Source organism: Budorcas taxicolor, chromosome 22 (genome assembly GCF_023091745.1).
Source record: "Budorcas taxicolor isolate Tak-1 chromosome 22, Takin1.1, whole genome shotgun sequence".
In the NCBI taxonomy this organism is placed as follows: Eukaryota; Metazoa; Chordata; class Mammalia; order Artiodactyla; family Bovidae; genus Budorcas; species Budorcas taxicolor.
In genome coordinates this window covers 37,705,417-37,730,624 of record NC_068931.1, presented here as the reverse complement: position 1 = coordinate 37,730,624, position 25,208 = coordinate 37,705,417, and the positions used below count along the sequence as shown (strand labels likewise).

At 35.0% G+C, this 25,208-nt stretch overlaps 1 protein-coding gene across 1 annotated transcript in view; it reads right to left on the bottom strand.

Moving 5' to 3' along the window:
• Positions 1-25,208, bottom strand: part of SMCHD1 (structural maintenance of chromosomes flexible hinge domain containing 1) — a 122,071-nt gene that overhangs the window by 19,895 nt on the left and 76,968 nt on the right. Inside the window, exons 31-44 of the mRNA XM_052660434.1 lie at positions 21,894-21,973; positions 21,503-21,660; positions 19,850-19,965; positions 18,588-18,652; positions 15,786-15,873; positions 15,091-15,222; positions 14,038-14,187; positions 10,017-10,143; positions 9,733-9,852; positions 8,714-8,799; positions 8,019-8,141; positions 5,769-5,959; positions 3,950-4,059; positions 3,518-3,588 (exon numbers count right to left, since the gene is read on the bottom strand). Coding sequence (XP_052516394.1) covers positions 3,518-3,588; positions 3,950-4,059; positions 5,769-5,959; positions 8,019-8,141; positions 8,714-8,799; positions 9,733-9,852; positions 10,017-10,143; positions 14,038-14,187; positions 15,091-15,222; positions 15,786-15,873; positions 18,588-18,652; positions 19,850-19,965; positions 21,503-21,660; positions 21,894-21,973 — 1,617 coding nt within the window. The remainder of the gene's footprint in view (positions 1-3,517; positions 3,589-3,949; positions 4,060-5,768; positions 5,960-8,018; positions 8,142-8,713; positions 8,800-9,732; positions 9,853-10,016; positions 10,144-14,037; positions 14,188-15,090; positions 15,223-15,785; positions 15,874-18,587; positions 18,653-19,849; positions 19,966-21,502; positions 21,661-21,893; positions 21,974-25,208) is intronic.

Sequence of the window (25,208 nt, the reverse complement as noted above, 5' to 3'; positions counted from 1 at the left end):
TTTTCCACTTAGTGCTAAACTTCAAGAAAGGCAGTTTTGTTTCAGTCCAGAAATGCTTGGAGTTGAGATGAAGGAGGAAGCTCATTTCTTTTGTCCAGTCTTATGCCAAGGGTTAGCCCTCTCGGGGGTTCTAATCTACCGGGAAGGAAGTTCTTTGAGCAGATTCCACATTCTGGTATGTCTTACCCTCTGAGCCTTTCAAGGGAGAGACAACTGATGCTCAAGTTCTATTAGTTTGACAAATATTCTCAAAGAAAAATTAGGCTTCAGTGTTATGTTCACCTCTCTGGGTTCTCACCTTCACTTAGAATTCTTACTTTCTTGCCAGTTCTTACAGTAAGATATCTTAATGATATATAGCTAGAATCAGCCTTTTGAAATGGCCTATTAGTTTACCTCTGCTAGCACTTCCTTTGGCTATCTGAGTTGTCTAGTCTATATCTGTATAACCCTCAAAGCCTAGCACTCTGCTAGTGATATGCCAGAACCAGCATTTACTGGGTCATGAGAACCAGGTCCTCCTGAACGCCTCAGTCAATGACCACACACAGGCCGCTGGAAGTCAGCCAGGATATGAGTATTCACACTGTCGGGGCTGGCAAAAGCTACGAATCAGGGTCCCACCACTCTACTCAACAGAGCTGGTTATTCAATAATTAACAGCACCTCACTGTGTCTCATACATTATAGGTGTCCAAATAACAGACTGAACTACTGACAGAATCTTCCAATTATTACTCAACTTGCTAATTCATCCTCTCTAGTAAGCTACTCACCTTCTCCTAATAGATTATACATTGTCATAACTTCTAATGGGTATGATTTCTGACTTATAATTTAGGACATATAAACATGCTAATCACCATCAGAATACAGCAACTTCCTCATCCACAGCCATTTTCTGATATAGTATATTAGAGCCATTTTTAAGTTCCTAAGGAATCATTCATGAAGACGCCAAATACTTTTCCCCAATTAGCTGTTTAATTTTCAGTAATCTCACTAATTTAGCTCTCCTAAACTGAAGACACACTTACTATTTCTTCTAACTGGGCCCATAGAAAATCTGTTCTGAGTAGTTCTAGTTTTGCCATGAATTAGTACTATGACTTGATACAGAACCACTATTTGTTTTGTACTTAAGGTTTCTCATCTAGATTATTAGACTATATGATTTTAAGATATCCATGATTTTATAATACACTATTTAAGGGTACTAGATCATATTTTAAACTGACTTCTGTTTTCTCTTCAGTAACTACTCTCACTCATTTTCAGTTATAATATTTTGCAAGCCTATAATGTTTACATACATGTTTATCAGCTGCTATTTCCAAGTCCCTAACACCATATTTATTAAATTTAGTACTTCTATATCAACGAATTCAAGACCTTTGGATTTCAGATCCAAATAGATCATTCATTTACTGAAATTTTATTCACTTATTTTCTTATTTTATTCAGTCTTGACAACAGCCCTCTGAAAGGCCCTTCTTCACAATAGATTGCCTTTCTTTCCTCATTAAGAAAAACTTAAAAGTAATACAGAAAGGTTACTCTTTCTTAATAAATACAACAGTATACAATATATTCTCTCCATCTTGTTTAAACTACATAAGCTTATTTTCAAAAAGGCTTAATTTTGTACATTAACATTTTGCAACTTTTCAATGAAACAATGTATTTTGCAAGTGTTCCTCATTAGGACACATCAATCTGCTTTAAATCTTTTTAATAGATACATACTCTTCTAGTGTATAAATTACCATAATGGAGTGGTGCAATCCTAACTCATGGCCTTTACACTGCTTTCAAAATTTTCTGATAATTCTTAAACATTCCAATGAATATTTTTGTGAGAGCATGTCTGTAAGATAAATTATCTTAATATATGATGATATAAAGAAGGCGGCATCTTCTTTGCCTCTCCAACAGAAAGGAGAGTCTATTCCAAACTCCGTGTTCCCCCATTTGGATCTAGGCTGGCCAGATTCTGACCAACCAAATGTACCTCCTGACACTGGGACATAAGAGACCTGTAACTTCTGTCTTCACCACTGTAACTTTCCTTCTTAGGACCCAGATGCCATTGATAAAATCCCCAGCAGCCACAAGGAGTGGCTTGTGTGGAGAGATCTAAGTCTGCCAGCCTACAATCCCTGCCGTGTGCCCAGCCAGTAGTCAGTTATAAACGAGCCAGTATGAATGGGAGATAAACTAAGTAGGAACTAATTCATTTTCAGAAATAATTTCAAATATTTCTAATCAAGAACTTGCTGAGTTGGACTGTTTTCCTTCCCAGCCTGTCTGGCCAACAACATGTTGTTGAAAAAGAAACAGAGAGCCTCCGGGCTAAGATCAAATCCAGTGCACAGTCAGTATAATGTAGCCTTGGAATCAAAGTCAAGCGAAGGATGCCCCTATGTTAAGACCTCAGAAAGATTTAAGGCACTGCTTTCCAGATCCTCTTAGTGAGAAAAAGGTTCCTAAAAACCTTAATGGTGTTACCTCACACACCCGTGAGGGGGCTGAGAAAAATGGTGCAGGTGGCAGCCCCAGAGGCGGCTCTGGCCAGCTATAGCTAAACCACAAGGCAAGCAGCATCAGCTGCCAGCTGTGTGAGGGAGGCACCTGGAGCTTTCACCATCCCAGTGCAAGTAGCCAACACTACTTGGAGAAACCCAGCAAGGAATGAGAACTAACATGCTGCTACTGCTTAAGGCCACTAACTTTTGAAGTGTCTGTTATGTAGCAATAAATAAACATTTATATTGCTAAATGCTCCGCAAAGGTATTATCAGATATTCTCTAGAATCCCCATGTTAATGTCCTAACCCCCTAGTTCTTAAAAAATGTGACCTGAATTGAAGACTGGGTCTTAACAATCAAATTAAAATGAGGTCATAACAGTGGGCTCTAATCCAATGAGTAGTGTCTTTAAATAAAGGGGAAATTTGGGTACATATGCATAGATTCAAACAGATGCAGGGAGAATGACCATCTGCCAACCAAGGAGAAAGGCATGGAACAGACTCCTTCCCTCATAACCCCTGGAAAGAACTGGCCCTTCTCACACCTTGCATTTGGATTTCAAGCCAGCAGAACTGTGAGACAGTACATTTCTACTGTTTAAGCCACCCAGTCTGTGGTACTTTGTTACAGCCCTAACAACCAATAAACAAGGGCTGCCTCAAATTGTGGTTTCCAATGACATTATCTGAGATAACTCTTTTTCAACAGACACCATTAATAGATTTAGACACCATTAATAGACATTGATGTTGAAATCAGATAATTTCACAGCCCACAAACATTTCATTTTAATTTGCACCTTGGCAAATTCATTCATATATTTTGCTCAGATTGATGCTGCTTATCAATTTATAGGATTTAAATTGGTTTTGCTGTCATCTGCATATGTATCTCAAAATAAAATTCTTTATAGATCTCTAACATTAAATTTTTAAACACACAGTAAAATTGGAGCTACAAATTAAAAAAGAATTCAAGTACATACCTCTTTTCTGTAATGATTGGCAGCATCCAAATTATCCAAAATAATAGTGTCTCCTAACAGCATACCAAATACTAAAATATTCAACAAACAAAATGTTAAAATTATGACATCTTTTTTGGTCACACTAAAATATTAACACAGACTTCTGCTGGTGAGCATGCTGTTGTGTACCCAGAAGTTGAAATACAATGACTGCATACGAAACATTTGAAAAAAAAAAAAATTTTTTTAACATATATTATAAAGCTTTCTTAGAAATAATGCTAACATAGGAATTTTATTCAATACTTTCCTCTAATAATAAAAATAAGAGAAGTAACTATTAATACAACTATCATTTATAAACTAAGAACATAATTTTCCATAATCAGTAATTAAGTATCTGAATCACAAGCATAACATCTGTATAAAAAATGTCACAACTTCCTTTACCTGTTTCACAGTGTTCTACGTTATCTGGAAAAGTCAACAAGTCTCGGGCAAAGACGGGGTCTCCAATGGGTTTAAAATACAATTTTCCATTTCGGTAATGAGGTAGAGGTCTGAATTTAAAAAAAGGTTTTAAACAAAATATGTAACTTATCATCAAAAAATACATATATGATGAAAAACAAATGAAAACACTGATTATCTCTGTGATAACAACTCCCTATGCACAGGTAATACTCCTAAATGCTTAACTGTTATGCCTTTGGAAATGAAAACAATATTTACCATTAAAAAAATACCTGCTTAGTTTTACCTGTCCTCAATTAGTTTGTAAAACTGATATAAACTAAGCTTTGATTAGTTCTGACAAGGAAAGAAGAGATGTAGCCTCTCAAGCTGGCCCGAAACTAGGATGCCAATGATACGACTGTCTCATGTGGAGAGTGGCCCTAGAATGGCTGAGGGCACGGGCAAGGCCAAGGCTGAGAACATGGAAAAGCAGCAGCCCAGTACTCTGGGTGCTGTCCTCTGACACAGCATACAGAATGAGCAACTGAAATCCAGGGATAACAGTGAGATTCAAGAGATGGGAGCTGACTGGCGCGTCAGGGCTTTCTCTGCCCACATAGGGTAGCTTTCCCCAAATTGTGCAGGTAGAAGTAGAGGGTGGAGTGGCTTTAAGAGCTAGTTAACTCAATCCCAGTGGGAGGGACAAGACCTGGAAGTGAGGATAACTAGTTTTTAGAGCAAGCATTAGCCTTAAATACCAAATTCATACTTTCCCTAAATAAAGGATTCTTAATTTGATCCTCAGGGATAATGAAAAACAAAAAAACAGAAGACCTCCTGAAGGGAAAATTACTTTCAGAAAAATTATTACTCTTTTCAACACCGTTACTATGATTTGATAGGACATCCCATGTTATTTAAAATGGGTACCGACTGGGAGCAGAGTGGGAGATTTTAGAAGCAGACAGATTTGAGCTCAAATTCCAGCTGTTTCCTTGATGTATGTTTAGATTACAAAGTGAAATAAAATGTTAGTTTAATGACACAGTAAGCTCTTAATTTAGTTTCCATTCTCCTTCAAGTCCCATTCCTACTCAACTGTAGGCCTTGCAAAACTTTGTTTAGGAATCTGATAAAAATTTTGGTCAATATTCTGTTATATATTTGCTTTGCTATCACCATTTTGCTTGAGTCTTTTAAGGCAGATTTTTAACAATAGTCAAAACTAGAGTACACATAAAATACTTAAATGGCTAACTGGTTTGCATGGTTATTCCGAAAAACATATTTTGAAAAGTAAATGGGAAAACAATTCGAGAAAACAGATTTATATTAAAACACAGATGTAACATCCTAACTAGATGGTCTCTAACATTTCAATTTTGCTAATGGCAAATCCAAGAGACCTTCTCTACCTAAATGATGGCTGTTTATTTTTATAGGACTTACAACAGGACAAAGGACACTGATCTATACTCTTATTCCAAATAAAGGAGTTCCATAGTCTGTTAATGATAATGACATCTCACCATCCTTCCTGTTTGTTGTATGTCTGTATGTGTATCTGTCATATAAACAAATAACATTTAACTGCCAAATTAAACCTGGCCAGCATATGTGATGAAATACACTGTAACACTGATCTTAATGAAGATCATATTTGTGAGGAAGACAAAAAATACTGTAGATAATGTGAGTCACTTCTCTGTTTTAGGCACCTTTCAGAGAAATTTTAAAATTCTACGATTTGATAAAAAAAATAGAACAGGTATTTTTTTTTTTTTTTTAATCACTACTTGCATTTTTTTCTAACCTTTTCCAATCTGGAAGAGTCTTCTTATAAATAGAATCGAGGGGCAACACCTGCTGACGACCTTGGGTTTCATCATAAATTCGCCGTGCAGCATCAGTGGTCAGGGTGACCACACAGTCCATGTCACTTGCCAGATGCCAAGAGATAACCATTGCGGCTCTATCATCTTCAATCTGTGCCAGGTGTGCAATCTAGAAGCCATTTTAAAAAATCAAGTTAAAAAACTTCTAAATATATTAAATATTTTAAATGAAGTCACTCAGTTGTGTCCGACTCTTTGTGACCCCATGGACTGTAGCCTACCAGGCTCCTCGGTCCATGGGATTTTCCAGGCATGAATACTGGATTGGGTTGCCACTGCCTTCTCCAAAGGATCTTCCCGACCCAGGGATCGAACCCAGGTCTCTTGCATTGTAGGCAGACGCTTTACTGTCTGAGCTACCAGGGATGATACCAAATACCAAATATTTTAAAAGTCAACATCTAAACAGCAAAAACACTTTTCTTTTGGGAAACATTCATGTGAATTAACAAAAAATTCTCAAACTGTAAAAGCTTACTGGCTTAAATATTTTAAATAGTCTCTTATGCTATTTAATTTCAAAAAACTATTTTACAGATTAAACTATAGTAAATTTTGCCAATAACCAAATAAAAACATTTGGCATATTATCAGTTAGGTGATGTACCTTTTTTTCACATATTTCTCTACTACTGGGTGTGTCAATTGTTAAAGCATAAAACACACTTAAACCTAAATATAGCTATACCTTTCTAAGTAGATCATTTATGCCAATGATTTTTTAGAAAATAAATCTAAATATCACATATAAGAATCATTTCTTCCACTTTAATAAATTCTGTAGGGCTCAGAATTAATAGTCATTCCCCTGTTTACAAAAACAGCTGACCACGAAACAACTGTATGGAGGCTATGTATGGTGGGTACGGAGGTTATGTATGGAGGGTACGGAGGTTAGGGCCACCGACCCTTTGATGAACTGGAAATCTGTATGTAACTTCACAGTGGGTCATCCATACCTAGTTTTACATCCAAGGATTTAACCACTAGGCAGTACTGTAGTCGGTATTGTTTAAATAAAGTCTTAAAAAAAAGTCTGTGTTTAAGTGGACCCTCACAGTTCAAACCTTTGCTGCTGAAGGGTCAACTGTACACCATCCATCTGTATCCACAGGGAACTGGTTCCAGGAATCCCCTTAGATACCAAAATCTGTGGATTCCTAAATCATTTACATAAAATGTCACAGTATTTGCATATAACATTAAGTATATTTTAAACCATTTCTAGATTACTTATCGGAGAAGGCAAGGGCACCCCACTCCAGTACTCTTGCCTGGAAAATCCCATGGACAGAGGAGCCTGGTGGGCTGCAGTCCACGGGGTCACGACTGAGCGACTTCACTTTCACTTTTCACTTTCATGCACTGGAGAAGGAAATGGCAACCCACACCAGTGCTCTTGCCTGGAGAATCCCAGGGACGGGGGAGCCTGGTGGGCTACCGTCTATGGGGTCGCACAGAGTCGAGCACGACTGAAGTGATTTAGCAGCAGTAGCAGCAGATTACTTATAATACCTGATACAATGCGAATGCTATGTAAATAGTTGCCAGCATGTGCATGTGACAAACTCAAGTTTTGCTTTCTGGAACTTTCTAGACTTTCCCCCCTCAAATATTTCTCCTCTGCAGTTGACTGAATTCAAGGAATTAGAACCTGTAGATGCAGAGGACCCACTGGATTTTAGTCACAAGCGTGTTCAAAGTTTTCTTGCTCAAAGTCGAACACTGCTCAAAGCCTTACTCAAAGGCTGAATTTTTGTGGCTGATTTCAAAAGTCATTTATTACACTGGTATGGTTACATTTACCAGTTATTCTTACCTGATCTGGTAGCAAACACCTGCCCTAACAATGAGAATGTTGTGTCACTGTTAAAAACATCACAGTGTCCACCCTGTAGAGCAATTCCCCCTTATCTGCAGCTTTTTTTTCCCCCATTTTCAGTTACCCAATCAATGGCAGTCTGAAAACAATAAAGGAAAATTTCAGAAGTAAACAGTTGATAGGTTTTAACTGCACACCATCTCAGCAATGTGATGAAATTTCACTCCATCCTGCCTGGGATCCCCAACCACTGATATCATCATGGCTCCACGACCCAGGATCACCCAAAGCCTACAGAAAACAAGACAATAAAATGTACTGCCTCGTAAAAGGTTGAAACACAAACCTTTCCCAAAACATCTCCACTGCCTTTAGTATAATTTGGAAGAGTACATGATCTTCTGGGTTTTTTCTTTAGTTCTTCCTGTTCTGATAGCTTTCTTTTCAAAAGTGCTTCAATGTGTGGCATCTGTAATTTATAGAATAATTAACTGCAAGGCCAATTAAATGACTCTTGTACAAGGTAGAGAATATAGCAGAGAAAATCCAACAATTTGGACAATTCAAGTACACAAAAGTTACTACATAGCCATTCTTTTCTTTTGAGAATATGATCATAGAAAGGTAAAGCCATCAACCTCACTAATTCTTTTTTCTTAGTTAAGAATTATATGACCTATAATAAAACTTTTCAGTTATACACATAAAGAATATAAGCTCTAAAAAATCTTGTGTCTTTTGTCACTTTCTCTCATTTTCTTTGCCACCGATTATTACTTAGGCCACTTCAGTGCAAGTTCTCAACTCGGTGTATTATTAATATAACTTACTAGTATAACTAGATCAGCAACACAAACTGCAATTTCTCTGAAAAGAGCACTCCATTATCGTTAGCCTATTTCAATGTCCAGTTATAATCCCCATATGGCTTGGGACCCCAAAACAATAGTGTCAACATTCCTAATAAAATATGAATGATTAAAAACAAATTATAGGCTAGAATTAAAAAAAAAAACTTTCACATATACTTGGAAACTGTACCTGCTGTGTTGAAGAAATGTCAATATTGTGGTTTTTCAGTTCATTTCGCAACTGGGCCTCTTTTAATTTTGCTTCTTCAACTTGGCCTAAAATTAAAAACAAAAACTATCAATTTGTGATAGCTCTTATAATAGTTTTTAGAAAATGTTTTCAATCCCTTGTTTTTTTTCCTTTTAATGATTGATGCTAAAGTGAAAAACGATAACTATTCTAGAAATCTTAAATTAAAAATCTAAAATTAACATTCACATCTAATATACAAAAAGAAAACACAAAATGAATGCAACTGGAGGTATCATAAACTGCAAACTACAAGTAATGGATAAGTTATTTAATTCTAATCCACATGCGTATATGTAATATATACATAATTACATATGGTTATTCTAAAATGAGACTTTTTAAAGAACAATTTTTAGTACTACAAGTTATGTATTATTTCATTATTTAGTTGATATTATCCTCTAAATATCCCTGACATGTGAAAAAATTTGACAAATGGAAAGCAATGATAGGGCACAACTCAGCAAACACCCTAATAGTACAGACATTATTAAAAACTGTAGCAAATATGCCATGTATTTATTAAAAAATAAATTAGCTATTTCTCTGCTGCAGATGTTTGTAAATTAAACTACACACAGTTAAACTAAAACTTAAATTACACATCACTTTTTCAGTTATATTGTCATCTAGTATCTTTTGCCAAATGCTAAAGCTAAATATAAACCTTATTATTATGTCAAAACCCTTACATTTATATAGATTCAGATTCCTAATAAAAATTGCAGAATTTTGTAGGTAAGCAAGATATACGTTTATTTAAAGACAAGAACACTTCACCTTAAGACTGAATGATGAGTCATATGAACCATTGCTGCTACCTTTCTGCTGTGCCCTGCAGCTCACTCCTAAGTCCAGGGGAAGCAGACAATGTTTGGATCCCATGAACTCAACCTTCTATCTCACCATTACCCAAAGCATCATTTTCTAGCACTTCTGAACACAAAATGACTTACACTTCATCTCATCAAGAAGCTGTTTGCTGGTATCAAATAAAGTTCTGTACACTGTAATAGACTTGGATAATTGGTCCTTTTCTTTTGTAAGCGCTGCCATTTGTTGCTGCTTCTTAACATCTAGGAAAAAACATTCAGATAATTTATTTCAATTTTTACACTGTGACTTTTCCAAAATGTCACCACAAGATTAGGTAATTAATAAGCACCATTTAATGGAAAGCAAAGTTATTCAAAGAACCACAAACTCAAACAGTTTATCTTCTAGTTTCCTAGAAACTTACCATTGTAAAACATAAATGGTAGAATATATGATTCTAACGTTCTTGATAAAGCTGGCAGCCGAGGCTCAAACACAATAAAATACTCAGTACTATCCCTTCCAGGACTATTTTCTGCTAGCACTAGACTCTGTATAAAGAAAAGAGCAGTAAGGAAAAACCAGTTTTGAAAAGATATTTGTAAATATACAAATGTTATATATCTCATTGTGCTCTGTTTTCAAGTAAGTGGTAAATTTAAAAGGCAAAACTGACTGACCTGTGAAGTTCATTAAGCATTCACTCAAACATCAGCAGCACCATCCAAGACATAAAACTCTTTGGTATTGGTTTGAAAGCCAAATTATCTTATCAATAAATAGCTTATGCAAAAATTATATACAATAGAAAACTACGAGAAAAAGTATCTTCCAGACCAGAAATAACAATGGCTTCTTATATCTTGACCAGAAATGGCTTGATTTCGATCTTTAAGTTGAAGCAGTATGAAACAACTGATGGTGTGAAAGTTATAAAAATAATCACAAAGAAGTACACAAAGCCCAGTGCTGAGCTTAAGTTACAGCTGTTACCATGGAAGCAGGCCCATCAGTCCCAGGTGACTGAACAAGAGGTCCTGAAAAGCTCTAAAGATTTGGGCTTTTTAATGTATTTTTCTTCATTAATGCACACACACACAAACTTCTGATATGTTATAGCACACAGCTTGTAAATAATGCAATACAAAGATCTATATCCTAAATAATCTTTTCAGTCTTACATGGAAACAATGGGTACTAGCTGTTTTGTTTCTTAGACCATAGTAATCAAGTTCAGAGAAATAAAATTTTTAAAAATCTGAATCAACAGAACACCACAGAACAATCTACAAAGTAATAAAATAAGTCTATCATTAAACCAATGCCCAATCCCACTTGGTTTCTGAAAACTGTTTTCAATGTACTTATATGAATATAAACACAAAAATAAAACTGCTTACACTTAAAATATAACAAACTTTACTGTAGCAATTTTCTATCAGCACTAATTTTGATCTGTCAATCAATTCAAGTACATGTTTAGTTACCAATTCTTTACATTTATGCATAGTATAGATATAATTTCTTTCACTGAGTGATGAACATTTTAGTAAAAAATGTTAGCTAGTATTTATAATACAGCAAAGAAAGAATCTTTATATACCTCTTGGTGTGTTCTCTAGACTAGCCAGAGAAATGTAATGACTTGTTAAAAGTTTATTTTAATAGGTAGTATCAAATTTCTCTTGAAAATGTTTACATCAATTTATCCTCTCATCATTAGTGTGTAATATCCAGTTCCCCTGATGCTTGGCTAACATTTATTATCAAGCATTTTTTTTTCTAAAAAATATATTAAAAACAACCAGTCATTACTGTTTTAACTAGCATTTCCCAGATTACTACTTAGGTCATTCTTCTTGTTCACTAGTTATTTATAGCTACTCTTCCACTAACTGCCTGTTTATATTCATTATCATTTATTCTTCTACTAGATTGTCTTTTTTCTTATTGATTTGCAGGAAGTTCTTCAGAATATTTAAAAAATATGTTCAATATACTGTACTAATGTTATTATACCAAAATATTATTAATCCTCTATTTATATAGTTAAATATAAAATCTTATCCTTGATGTCTTATTTAAGGAGGCCTTTCCTATCTCAAAGTTTTACAGTTTGTCATCTATTTGTTCAGTTTACCAAAATCCATGGAATAACAGAACTGAAGAGAACTGAAGAGTCCAAAACTGGATTCATATACAAATGGCAACTTGAAATGCAAGCAATGGACAAATACATAGCAGAGTAAAATGTAGATCAAGGCGGCAAATGATAAAGAATTTGAATAACACAATTAACAAACATGAATAAATATAAATTTAGATTAAAGCTTTAAAGAAAGCAGTACACGTTCTTTTCTAGCAAATGGGAACATTTACAAATGACTGTTCTAGACCCGGTGTCTCTTAAACGTCCCAAATGACAAGAATCACCTGCACAGATCAGATCAGATTCCACAGCCCTGCCCCAGACCTATCAAATTAATACATGGTCAGGAGCCAAGTAGGATCTGAGAGATTTCTGCTTCTTCAACGTGATACTAGGAACCTCTAGTGGAAATTCACATGCATGACATGAAGCTGATAGAACATGTAGCTGTGGGAGAATAGTTTATGTCACCGTCCCAACCTCAGAAATGCGTACAGCAGGGTAACCAAATGCCTGTAACCGTGGCCAAGGAACAGGACAGAGGTAACCTGGATACAGGGAGTGGGCACCTGTGTTCTTCCAATACAAACCGGCTCTGCATGTTCAAAATGTCTTCCCCGTGCTGCTGTTTTTCAACTTGTGGTTTCATTACCTAATCTTTGTTAGAGTATAAGAAAATTTCACTTTATCCTCAACCATGGTAAAAAGAAAAGAACAAGGGTAAATATAAGTAGCAACTGACACTTGCCCTCGATGTCAAGGAATGAAAAGCAGCAGCATGGATGCAGCTGACTGGAAAATCCTACAACCTGAAGAGAATCTTGGCCCAGTACTGCCAAGTCTTTCGAATTCTCCAAATAAACCAGGAATCTAGAGATGTTCAGTTTGTTCGTTGGTCTGGCAAAGACCATTACAGCATTACAGAAAAAAAATCTCTTTCTGAAAATTCAGGAATTTTTAAAGTGTTGAAAACTAATTAAAATGGAAATGCTCTGATGGTCAGTCTTTGCCAGACCAACCAAGAAGTCAAACTGTAGGCCAGGTGCAAGATTACAGATTCCCCAATTGTAAACCTAATATTGTTAAAACAATGTGAAGAAAGCTGATGGAAACATTGCTGATAAAACTCTGCAAAGAAACTACATTTTCACTTCAGGATTGATCAAATAAATTATAACCATCAACACAACAATGTAGATTTATTCTCGAGATACAGATATATGTATGGATGTCAGAGTTGGACCATAAAGAAAGCTGAGCACCAAAGAATTGATGCTTTTAAACTGTGGTGTTGGAGAAGACTCTTGAGAGTCTCCTTAGACTGCAAGGAGGTTAAACCAGTCAAGTGTAAAGGAAATCAGTCCTGAATAGTCACTGGAAGGACTGACGGTGAACCTCTAAGACTTTGGTCACCTGATGTGAAGAACTGACTCATGTAAAAGACCCTGATGCTAGGAAAGATTGAAGGCAGGAGGAGAAGGGGATGACAGAGGATTGGATGGCATCACCAACTTGATGAGCATGAGTTTGAAAAAGCTCCTGGCGTTGGTGATGGACAGGGAAACTTGGCATGCTGCAGGCCATGGGGTCGCAAACAGTCAGACACAAGTGAGCGGCTAAACTGAACTGACAGATATATAGCAAGGATGTGCAAAATGAGAAAAGATTTCATTAAAGTGGAGTTCTATTACATTAATGAAACTTTACACCCTCCTCCATGTCTACATAAATCACATTCATAGGACATCCATGTGGTGTTAGTGTATATACAGAAAAGTGTGGAAGGTTATACAATGAATTGCTAATCATCAGTATCTCTGAATGGTGACAGCACAGTGATTATTTTTTTATGTTCTCTCACTGGGTATGCTTTATATAAGCAAAGCTATTTCCATTTTGGAAAAAAAAAAAGAATAACAAAGATAAGCTAGTTTTACTAAACTTTTCTAGATATGTGTACATTTCACCTGGGCTATGTTTGATTCTATTTCTATCCACAGGATGCTGGCTTTTCAATGAAACATGATTATACTGTCGCTGAAGTTAAAACAATCCAGTCACAGAAAACAGTCATCCACAGGGGAAAAGAAAAATAGGGTCTTTTTAACAGTAAAAATGATAGTGGGTTCAATGTATAATAGCTCAGAACAAAAATCAAAATATCTTAGCTGACTTTCCAATTTAATGCTATAGTTAGAATATCATCATAGCTATACATACAAAAGAACAAGTATAATAATATTGTGGTTTAAACTATTAAATACCAGAATTATCTACTAGAAGACAAAAATATTACCGTGATTTCAGCTGAACCTTTCACAAAGGGAAATTCCAGTGTTCTAATTTTCCCATTAAAGAGAGGTATGTCATCTTCCTCATTAGAACCTTTGATGGTAGCCATTACAGTGCCAACCAAATCAACTCCAGTATGATTGTTGTAGTCATCCTTAAAGTAAGCAATAGAAAGTCTCAGAAAACTAATTCAGAGAAGCAGAAAAAAGATCAAACCAGAGAAGGACATGGGAAAATCAGAAATATGACCTATTTATAAAGCTCCAAATATTAAATCACCCTGATCCTTCTTACTCCAAACACAGAATTCAGATCTCAGAGTAAGAGCTCTATAGGCAGGAAATAATCCCAGAAACCATAAAAGAACCAAAAGTTTCCACCTAATACAATGACTCCCAACTTTATTAAAAGGACTCACATTTTAAAAAGTGTTATGTACTTTCAGCATCTATTTAAGGTCGAGGGAAAACTAGTTTAAGAACCAGTCAAGTTTCATGGTCTAAAAATAAGAAAACACACTGAAGGCGTTAACAACCCTATTTGCCAAGTTTTTCAAAAAATGAAGTCCCACTAGTGTTATTTTACATATTGTTGTTAACATTCTTAGCAGCCCTATTTTTGCTTACCCTCTGGGTAACCAGAAAGTTTTAAGGAGCTCATTATGATCAGTCATGATGGCAAATCTCTTCAAAATACATACTTAATTACTTCCTGCCCCTCACTGAAATGGACACTGAAGAACTGACTTACTTAACACATTCATAATGCTCACATGAAATAATGGATTAAAGATATACGTTAGTAAAGGTGGGCAGATTTCTGCATTTTTTAATCACTTCTGCTTAGTATATCTGGATTTATTTTATGTATTATTGAATTCATTCTCTATTTGTATTTAAGTATAAAGATACTGATAAGCCTTTCATTAACTTGCATAAATTTTTTCTATAAACTTAAACAGAATAATTCAGATAGGATTCTATAGTAACTATCTTGCACCTTGAAACTAGGAATAATTTTTGTTACCCTTGGTAATTTGAAAGTAAATAAACACTACCGTGATATGAAGATACAAATCTTTGACCAGGGTCCTACTGGCAACTGAGCGAACATTTGAAACAGCTGGTGTAGCTGGCTGAATTTCAGGAACTAACTTCACAGGCTGATTAGGTAGAACATCCACTATAATCTAAGAAAAGGAGCATTCTAATTAACAACACATTAATGGTTTAGTATTTAAAGACGAAGAACAGAGCATATCCTAAATGAAACGAAATACTACCTTCCAAAACATATTTCCATTAAATTCTTAAAACCAATCAACTTTTTAAAACATGTAATTGTTAAAAAAAATCAGTGCACTAACAATAATGAATGGAGATGATGTATGTTAAAACTACCTTAAAACTTCATTTTCTAGAATCCATTTCATTATCTAGAAATGTTATTAACTGAAACATTTTCACATACAACTGATAGGAGCAACCCTGACCATGATATAGATTAAAATGTTTACTAATCAAGTCCTCAATATAAACAGGATAAAAAAGTAACTTCTGTATCAGGTCAAGTTTAATCAACATAATTTTAAGTATATATTGTTCTAAAATTCCTGAAGATGGCATTTATACCTTTAATCCAATAATCAAACCACTTTTAAACAAAATACTTCAAACACTTCATTCCTCAACCAAGTAAGAAAATGTGAAGGTAACTAAAGCTAACTGCCATGCATAAAAAGAGTAAACAAACCTGCTCACTGTTAAGAATATTTGCTTTATCCATCGTAAAACCAAACTGGATACAGTATGTCCCCACCTTGTTAGGAATTGCTTTATCCCTAAGTTAAGAAGAATGAGATAAGATCACTGGTAACTTTTAAATAAACGGGAAACAAATTCAAAGCATTAACATTTCTTTTCCTTCCATGAAAAGTAAATGAGTAAGAGAGTTACTTTACTACATTCAACTTCATTCATCAAATACTTCCTGCAACATGAAGCTTAATATCAGTCCCTCTTATCTAGACATTCTATCACAAAACATCTAGAACAAAAGCTCTGGAAGTGGTAAAAATTGAATATAAAGTTGATAAAGTAGTAAACACAATAAACGCTGAATTACATATCAAATGAATTTAGCTTCATTTCCACACAAACTTTCATCTCAGTTTTATATTTCAAGTTTATAAACTATCCAACTGGTCTTATGCTGCTTTGTTTTCCATTTATATGTTCTAAATAAATAACTATGTAACTATATATATATATAAAAGATATTTATTGTAACTAAATTACCATAAGGAACTTAGTAAAAGGTAGACTTGCTATTTTGGCCACAAACACAATGAATACATAAATAATGGAGCAACCAAATAAATAAAATTTAGGAGTAAAACAACTATATACTGTATCTATCTATCCATATATATATATATATGTATAAGGAAAAATAACACCTACTGCCTCAACAGATGATGAAACCTAATGTCATTCATGATAAATAGAAGTTCTTTTAGTAATGATTACAAATGAACAGCCTGATAACGATACCTACCCAAAATAAAGACCCTAAAGCAAACATCATAGTTATGAGTGAAATGCTGAAATGTCCCCTTTGGACTGGGAATGATTTCAGAATAATCACTCTCATTGTATCCACTCAACATTTGACTCTAAGTCCTAGCCAATGAGGTACAGCAAGGAAAAGAAATAAAACAACTAAGGATTAGAAAGCAATAAACCTATCATTATTCAGAGAGATGAGTGTATAAATACCTAAAACTTCGTTTTTGCTACTGGTCTGTAATAAGATAACAAAACTCAAAACAGTTAGATACATATATAGTAATATGTATCTATAAGTGCACACTGAAAGGACTCAATTCCAGTGTGATTACATTATTAGATTCAAATGTGTAATTTTCAATAACAAAAACCCCAGAAGGCAAACAAACAGTAAAGTATGGGAAAAATAAAGTCAATCAAAACTGTCCCTGAAAAACATAAGGAGGCTGATATACTAGACAAGGACTTTAAAACAAGTGTTATAAAGATTCTCAAAGAATTAAAAGAAGATGTGGAAAAAGTCAAGAAAGTAATGTACAGAAAAAGACAAAAATATCAATTAAAGAGAAAAAAAGAAACCAAAAGCAAGTTCTGCAGCTGAAATGTACAGTAACTGAAGTGAAAATTTCACTACAGGTATTCAAAGGCAGATTCAAGTATGTAGAAGAATTAATGAACTTGAAGATAAGACAGTGGAAATTATACAGTCTGAGGAACAGAAAGAAAAAGGAAGGAAAGTGAACAGAGTGTAAGGGACCTGAGATACATCAAGTGGACCAACATATACACTGTGGGAATTCAAGGAGAAAAAAGGGGAAAGTATGGCAGGGATAATTTTTGAAAAATGGCTGGAAATTTCCCTAGTTTGATGAAAGACATTAATATATACACATCCCAGACGCTCAAGGAATTCCAACTAAGAAAAAACTCAAAGAGACCAAAACCAAGACCCACAAACACAAACTTTCATAGGACAAAGAAAAAGAATATTAGCAGCAGCAAGAGGAAAACAAATCATTACATACAAGGCATCCTCAACAAGGTAATTTCTTATCAGTAAGTTTGTACGTCAGAAGGCAGTAGGCCAATGTTCTCAAAGTGTTAAAAGAAACTGTCAACCAAGAATGTTACTTCCAGCAAAACTGTCCCTCAAAAGTGAGGGAGAAATTAAAACATTCCTAGAAAGGAACTCCCTGGTTGGCCAGTGGTTAGGACTCAGTGATTCCACTGCAGGGAGGTGGGGGACCGGGGTGGGGGTCGGGGGGCAGGGTTTGATCCCAGGTTTTGGAACCAAGATCCTGCATGCCATGCAGCATGGCAACATTCTCATATTAACAAAAGCTAGGAGAGTTTATTACCACCACACCTGGCCAAAAAGAAATGGTCAAGGGAGTCCTACAAGGTAAAATGAAATAATAATAGATAGTAACTTGAAATTATGTGGGAAAATAGGGATCTCAACAAAGTTAAACACACAGGTAATTGTGAATGCTGGTATTATTGTAACAACAATTTGTACCTTTTGTTTTCTATTTGGCTTAATAAACTAATATATTTAATGAAATAAAGCAATTATTAGTTCAAAAGGCAAAAAGACATTTCTAATAAGTGAAACCTTAGACACCATGTATCCAAAACCATTTACAGATTTCAAAGTACAGAAGAAAGAAGCATCACTTAAAGTCACATAGTTTAGTTCAGTTTTTTTATTTTGTAAGATCTTAAGTTTAGAATTATAGAAATCTCCCATATAATAAAATATTATAAATGTGCTGACAACAGAATTCTTCTGATGTTTCTGATAATTCTGAAAGCAAATATATCTATCACAACAATCTTTACCCAAATCATTTTGCAAACTTTGTAGACAAAATATTTTCTATTTGATCATAAATTATTTCTCCTTAGCTAAACAGGCACATGTTGCCAATGCTGATTAACTCTGTAACAAAATATGCATTAAAATATGAAATGATTTGAGAAATACCTGAAGTAGAAGCAGCCATCTTCTTTGTCATTATCCTTTATTTTATTACAACTAAATATTTCTGCCTAGAAGGAAAAGTGGGAAAGAAGAAGACAGAAATCACAAACATTCAGCATAGTATATTTAGGATAGAAACTTACCTTACCTTTACCAAGTGTGAATCCAGATTACATGTAGATTGATAAATATAGACAAACACACGTCTACATATACATATCTTTATCATGAGTGCGTGACACAAAAATGAGATTAGTCACAGTGGAAAGATATACCATTAATTATTAAAGGACATATAACAGATCTTAATGGTGGTGACGTAATTTTAAGGTAATAGCAGCTTGGTGGGACTGATAGTATAAATTAAGGAAGCTAGTTTCCTAAACATGACTAAATTGAAACATAAATCCTAAAAGGCATTATTAAATCAGGACCCCAGATATAGTTTGGTTTATTTTCCACTGAGAGGTCTGTTTCAGTTTGGCACTGTCTGGTATGGTAGCCCATAGCGACCACTGAGTGCCTGAAACGTGACTGGCTCAGACTGAGGGATATAAGCATAAAACACAGCAAATTTCAAAGACCGAGGAAGATGTGAGCATGCAAAACATCATTATTAAAATGATGATGTTTTTAAAATGCTGAGTACATGGTGAAATGGTAACTTTTTAACATATTAGTTTAAAACTGTATTAAAATTAATTTTATTTATTTCTTATTAATGTGGCTACTAGCAGAATTTAAGTATCACATGCAATTTCAAAGACCTGGGAAGATGTGAGCATGCAAAACATCATTATTAAAATAATGATGATTTTAAAATGCTGAGTACATGGTGAAATGGTAACTTTTTAATATATTAGTTTAAAACTATATTAAAATTAATTTTATTTGTTGTTAATGTGGCTACTAGCAGAATTTAAGTATCACGTGTGGCTAGTACTGTATTCCTATCGGATTGTGCAGCTTTAGACTCTCAAATCGTCTGTCTACTCCACTGCTCTGTACTCTATCAATCATTTCTCTTTCTCTCACTTTCGATATTATCTCTTAATGATATTCAGTGGTTTTCTGTATTGTGCTACTGCTCTTTAGACTTATTTCTGAAACATACCCTGGTATATTTTTTAAAAATCTAAGTGATGGAATCAGTTACTTTCTAGTTCTACAGGATATACACACTGTATTTTTATATTAAACTACATTTAATTTTATGTTAAATCTAAGAGCTACTTTTAACTTCTAAAATGCTTTCTATGACTTACATTTGCTGGTGGTCGGTTCCCACTGTTTGCCAGTTTCCACATTTTCATGGAAATACGTGCTGGATTAATATTTTTAATGATACTGTCATCTTCAGAAATAACAGTAATCATAAAATCTGTAATGGGGAACATTAAAGAGTTATTTTCTTTCTAGTTCAATTAGTGGATTTGGTTGAATAATTATATGTCTTAAAGCATACATCTTCTTTAAATGTTAATAATAAAATTCTGATGAAGAAATAAAACTATTCTTTAGTTAGTCTTCCCCAACTATTTATCTACAGAATTATACAATCATAACAGGTACTGGATATAGATCAATAGTGCTAAACCTCCCACAGAAATCTAATAAATACATCTTTGATCCTTCAGTATTGTAAAGATGATGATGTACAACTGTCATGTGTTTGTATAAACTTACATTATGTTCCTACTTCATGCCATAAACAATGCTATAAAGCGAGAAAAAAAAAAATCTTTGCCATTAATAGTCCTTTGTCTTATTTTCACAGTCTGCCAAGCAAGACCAAAAAGGTTAGACCATGTTATCTGCAGCACAGGGAACTATATTTACTATCCTGTGATAAACCATAATAGAAAAGAATATGAAAAAGAATGTGTGTATGTATGTATAACTGAGTCACTCTGCCGTACAGCAGTGATTAAGACAACACTGTAAGTGAATTGTACTTCAGTAAAAAATAAAAAGAAAAGTTAGACTAAGACTCAGCAATCTAGGTCAAATGGTTAAAAATCTATATGCTTTACGTAGTCTGTGAATACAGTGTTTACTTTCTTTTATGATTTTTCAATAGCATACCAGAGTTAAACTAGTAATATTCCCTTATATTTATCATCTATAATATTCACTGGTCACCTATTACAGTTTTTACACAGGAAGTAGGACTTATCTCCTTGAACAGATTTAAAAGCTTATGTATATACATAATTATTTAAAAATATTGTTAAATTTCACTTTAAACTTTCTGGTCTGCTTCTTTCACTGCACAGGAATTTATCCATTCAAGAAAATCAAAGTCTTCAAGAAAATGACCTATGCAAAGCAAATATAATTGCCTATTGACTTGACAGCTACCATATTACACAGGAATCATCTGCTTAGTTGACTGTCTCCTACATTAGGCTGAACTCAATGAAAACTGCCATGTTTATTACTGGAACTAACAATCTAGCATAGTGGGGGTACATAGCAGGTATTCAGTAAATGTTTGCTGTTACAAAGTGTCTTTAATCATAAATTATGGATGCATTTCTCTCCAAATTAAGTTGAACAGTCCTCAATTTGGTTTAACAGTACAACATATTTAGTGGAACACACACTCGCAGCTCCTGCCATTCAACAATTCATACTTCTTTGGCAGAATCTCACAATTCAGTGAATGAATAAACACAAACTGAACTACTTAAAGCTATCAGCTTATACACGAACTTTAAGTTCATTCTTGACCATTAAAGCAATGTAGGATATAGAGGAGAGGGAAAATAAAGCTAAGTCAAATATGCTTTCTTCGTCATTTAAAAGTCCACAGCATGATTGCTTTTTTATCATGTTGAACACCTGGGATAAATAATTTATCCTATTAATCTAAGAGGCAAATCACCACAAATTTATTTTAAAACTGAATTACTCACCAGTGAAAATACCCCCTGCTAAAAAGGAAGCATCCTTGTCATATTTAACATTGAGACGAATGGGTTTTTCAGGGTCTGGAAGAATCATTAACTTAATTATGGGTCCTTCTATGGTATTCTTGTTATAAATGGCTTTAACCTGCATAATATGTTCTCCTCTAAAAAGAAAGAAAAAGGGAAAGGGAGGAGCGGGGTTCAAATTGTATTAGTTATAATTAAAAATTCTGAGACAATTTATACAAAATTTAACTCATTTAGGAAACCTCTCTACTCCTGTTTCATTCCAACTCCTAACTAACACTAAATAGCGGCTATGTATTACTCTTAACATCAAGTAATAATAAAAATCAATCTCTATAATACCAATAACTATCAAACTCTCAGTTCTTACCTAGGGGCAAAAACACTGAGCACTCCAAAATTAGCCCTGCCCCTTTCGTCAGTTTTATGCTGTTGGTTTGAAGGAGTGAGCTAAAAACAGAACAAAACGGTTAATTAGAAAATTCTACAAATCAAATTTCTTTTCCTCTATTACTATTTAAAAAGCTACATTTGCACACACTCTAAAATCTAAAATTGTCTAATTTAAACTAGCTGAAATAATATACGTAATCACATAATACAAAGGATAACAATCCTTCACATTGATCAGTTAAACTAGAATTTTGTGTATTTCAATTACTCAGTTGCAGAATTCAGTGTTCACTCTTTCAATAACTCTGATATATCAAGCGAAGTTTGGTCACATAAATACAGAAGGTGTATGCCAAAATCGGGGGGTTGTGGGAGACAGTGCAGGAGAAATAAACATAAATGCACATACATAATTTTAAGTCAAGGCAGAACACCATGTCTGTCGTTAGTTACTTCATCCTTCTCTTAATGTTTACACAGATGTCCTTCTTAAATCTTTGTTGCAATACTACCTTTGTAGTGATAATCAAGCTTTTACTTTTAAATGATTAAGAATCAGTGGCCACATTTCCTAATCACTTGTTAGAAGAATCTTTCAGTCTTTTGCAGATGCTTCTCTAAAAACGAGGATCATACTCTTATTTGGGGTACAACATAATCATTATTTAACTCTCTTGGAAGCAAACACTAAGAACAAAAGTAAATTCGAAGACTGTAGTAGCAGAAAATCAGACTCTCTCCTAATCCTAATACTTAACATCTGTTTAACGGAACCTAAAGATTAGGTAATTATGGTACATGCAAAAAAAAAAAAAAGCAATAGTTGGTGAGACACAAGTGAAAAAGAGTAATTCAACTGCTAAAATAAAACCCTGCATTTCTATCTGTCTCATTTACCTTCCAATCTATCCTCTCTCAACCTATCTTTTTCAGTCTTTCTTCCATCTGGGTCCTAAATCTTTGCTGCTAAGCCAGAAGTCAGTCTTCTATTTCAGGTTATATAACAGTAATACTGTAGTCCTTTTTGACAGGCCTAAGACTTTTGACCCTTTTTACTTTACCTTGAAAATTAGGCCATGTGGATGACAAGTCATTCCTGGCACTTTAACCTCCTAGAGAGTTTTTATTTACTTTTTTTTTTTTTCAACTGCACACATGGCTTACAGGATCTCAGTTCCCTGACCAAGGTGCACCCATGCCCCCTGCAATGGAAGCACGGAATCCCAACCACTGGACCACCAGGGAATACTCTTCTGTACAGCTTTTAAGATAAACAAGTTGAGTCCTGTGAAATCCTTACTGAAATTCTTAACTAATGGATTAATTTCAAGAGAACTGTGTACTTACATAATACAAACTGTTCGTATCTACTAAAATTATAAAATCTCTGGAGGGATACTCAAGCCTGGCTGAATACAATTCCAAGATCTCTTTTACTGTGTTGTCTGGCAACAACCTGGCTAGGACAAATGAGTTCCCTTCAACTAATAGGAAAAATTTGTCAAAATACAACCTTGCAAGAGCCTGACAGCACCTTCCCCTTTCCCTCGCAGGAGGGCATCCAACTTTGTGCAAGACATCCAAAGTCTCCTCTAGATCCTACCCTGACTATTCCAACACTCGTGTTTAACAACTGGTACCTAATCCTGGTACTAGACAGAATATGGACCACTGGAGAAGGGAATGGCAAATCACTTCAGTATTCTTGCCTTGAGAACCCCAGGAACAGTATGAAAAGGCAAAAAGATAGGACACTGAAAGATGAACTCCCCAGGTCGGTAGGTGCCTAATATGCTACTGGAGATCAGTGGAGAAATGACTCCAGAAAGAATGAAGGGATGGAGCCAAAGCAAAAACAACACCCAGTTGTGGATGGGTCTGGTGATAGAAGCAAGGTTCAGTGCTGTAAAGAGCAATACTGCATAGGAACCTGGAATGTTAGGTCCATGAATCAAGGCAAATTGAAGTGGTCAAACAGGAGATGGCAAGAGTGAACATCAACATTCTAGAAATCAGCTAACTGAGATGGAATGGAATGGGTGAATTTAATTCAGATGACCATTATATCTACTAGACCATTATATCTACTAGACCATTATATCTCCATCTAGAAATGGAGCAGCCACCATAGTCAAGAAAAGAGTCCAAAATGCAGTTCTTGGATGCAATCTCAAAAACGACAGAATGATCTCTGTTCGTTTCCAAGGCAAACCATTCAATATCACCGTAATCCAAGTCTATGCCCTGACCAGCAACGCTGAAGAAGCTGAAGTTGAAAGGTTCTATGAAGACCTATAAGACCTTCTAGAACTAACACCCCAAAAAGATGTCCTTTTCATTATAGGGGACTGGAATACAAAAGTAACCTGCAGGAACAGGCAAATTTGTCCTTAGAGTACAGAATGAAGTGGGGCAAAGGCTAATAGAGTTCTGCCACGAGAACGCACTGGTCATAGCAAACACCCTCTTCCAACAACACAAGAGAAGAATCTACACACGGACATCACCAGATGGTCAACACCAAAATTAGACTGATTATATTCTTTGGAGAAAAGATGGAGAAGCTCTATACAGTCAACAAAAACAAGACCAGGAGCTGACTGTGGCTCAGATCACGAACTCCTTATTGTCAAATTCAGACTTAAATTGAAGAAAGTAGGGAAAACCACTAGACCATTCAGGTATGACCTAAATCAAATCCCTTATGAGTATACAGTGGAAGTGAGAAACAGATTTAAGGGACTAGATCTGATAAGAGTATTTGAAGAACTACGGACGGAGGTTCGTGACACTGTACACGAGACAGGGATAAAGACCATCCCTATGGGAAAAAAAGGCAAAAATGCAAAATGGCTGTCTGAGGAGGCTTTACAAATAGCTATGAAAAGAAGAGAAGCGAAAAGCAAAGGAGAAAAGGAAAGATACATCCATTTGAATGTAGAGTTCCAAAGAATAACAAAAAGAGATAAGAAAGCCTTCCTCAGTGATCAATGCAAAGAAATAGAGGAAAACAATTGAGTGCGAAAGACTAGAGATCTCTTTTAGAAAATTAAAGATAGCAAAAGAACATTTCATGCAAAGATGGGCTAGATAAAGGACAGAAATGGTAGGGACCTAACAGAAGCAGAAGATAGTAAGAAGAGGTGGCAAGAATACACAGAACAACTATACAAAAAAGATCTTCATGACCCAGATAATCACGATGGTATGTTCACTCACCTAGAGCCAGACAACCTGGAATGTGAAGTCAAGTGGGCCTTAGAAAGCATCACTATGAACAAAGCTAGTGGAG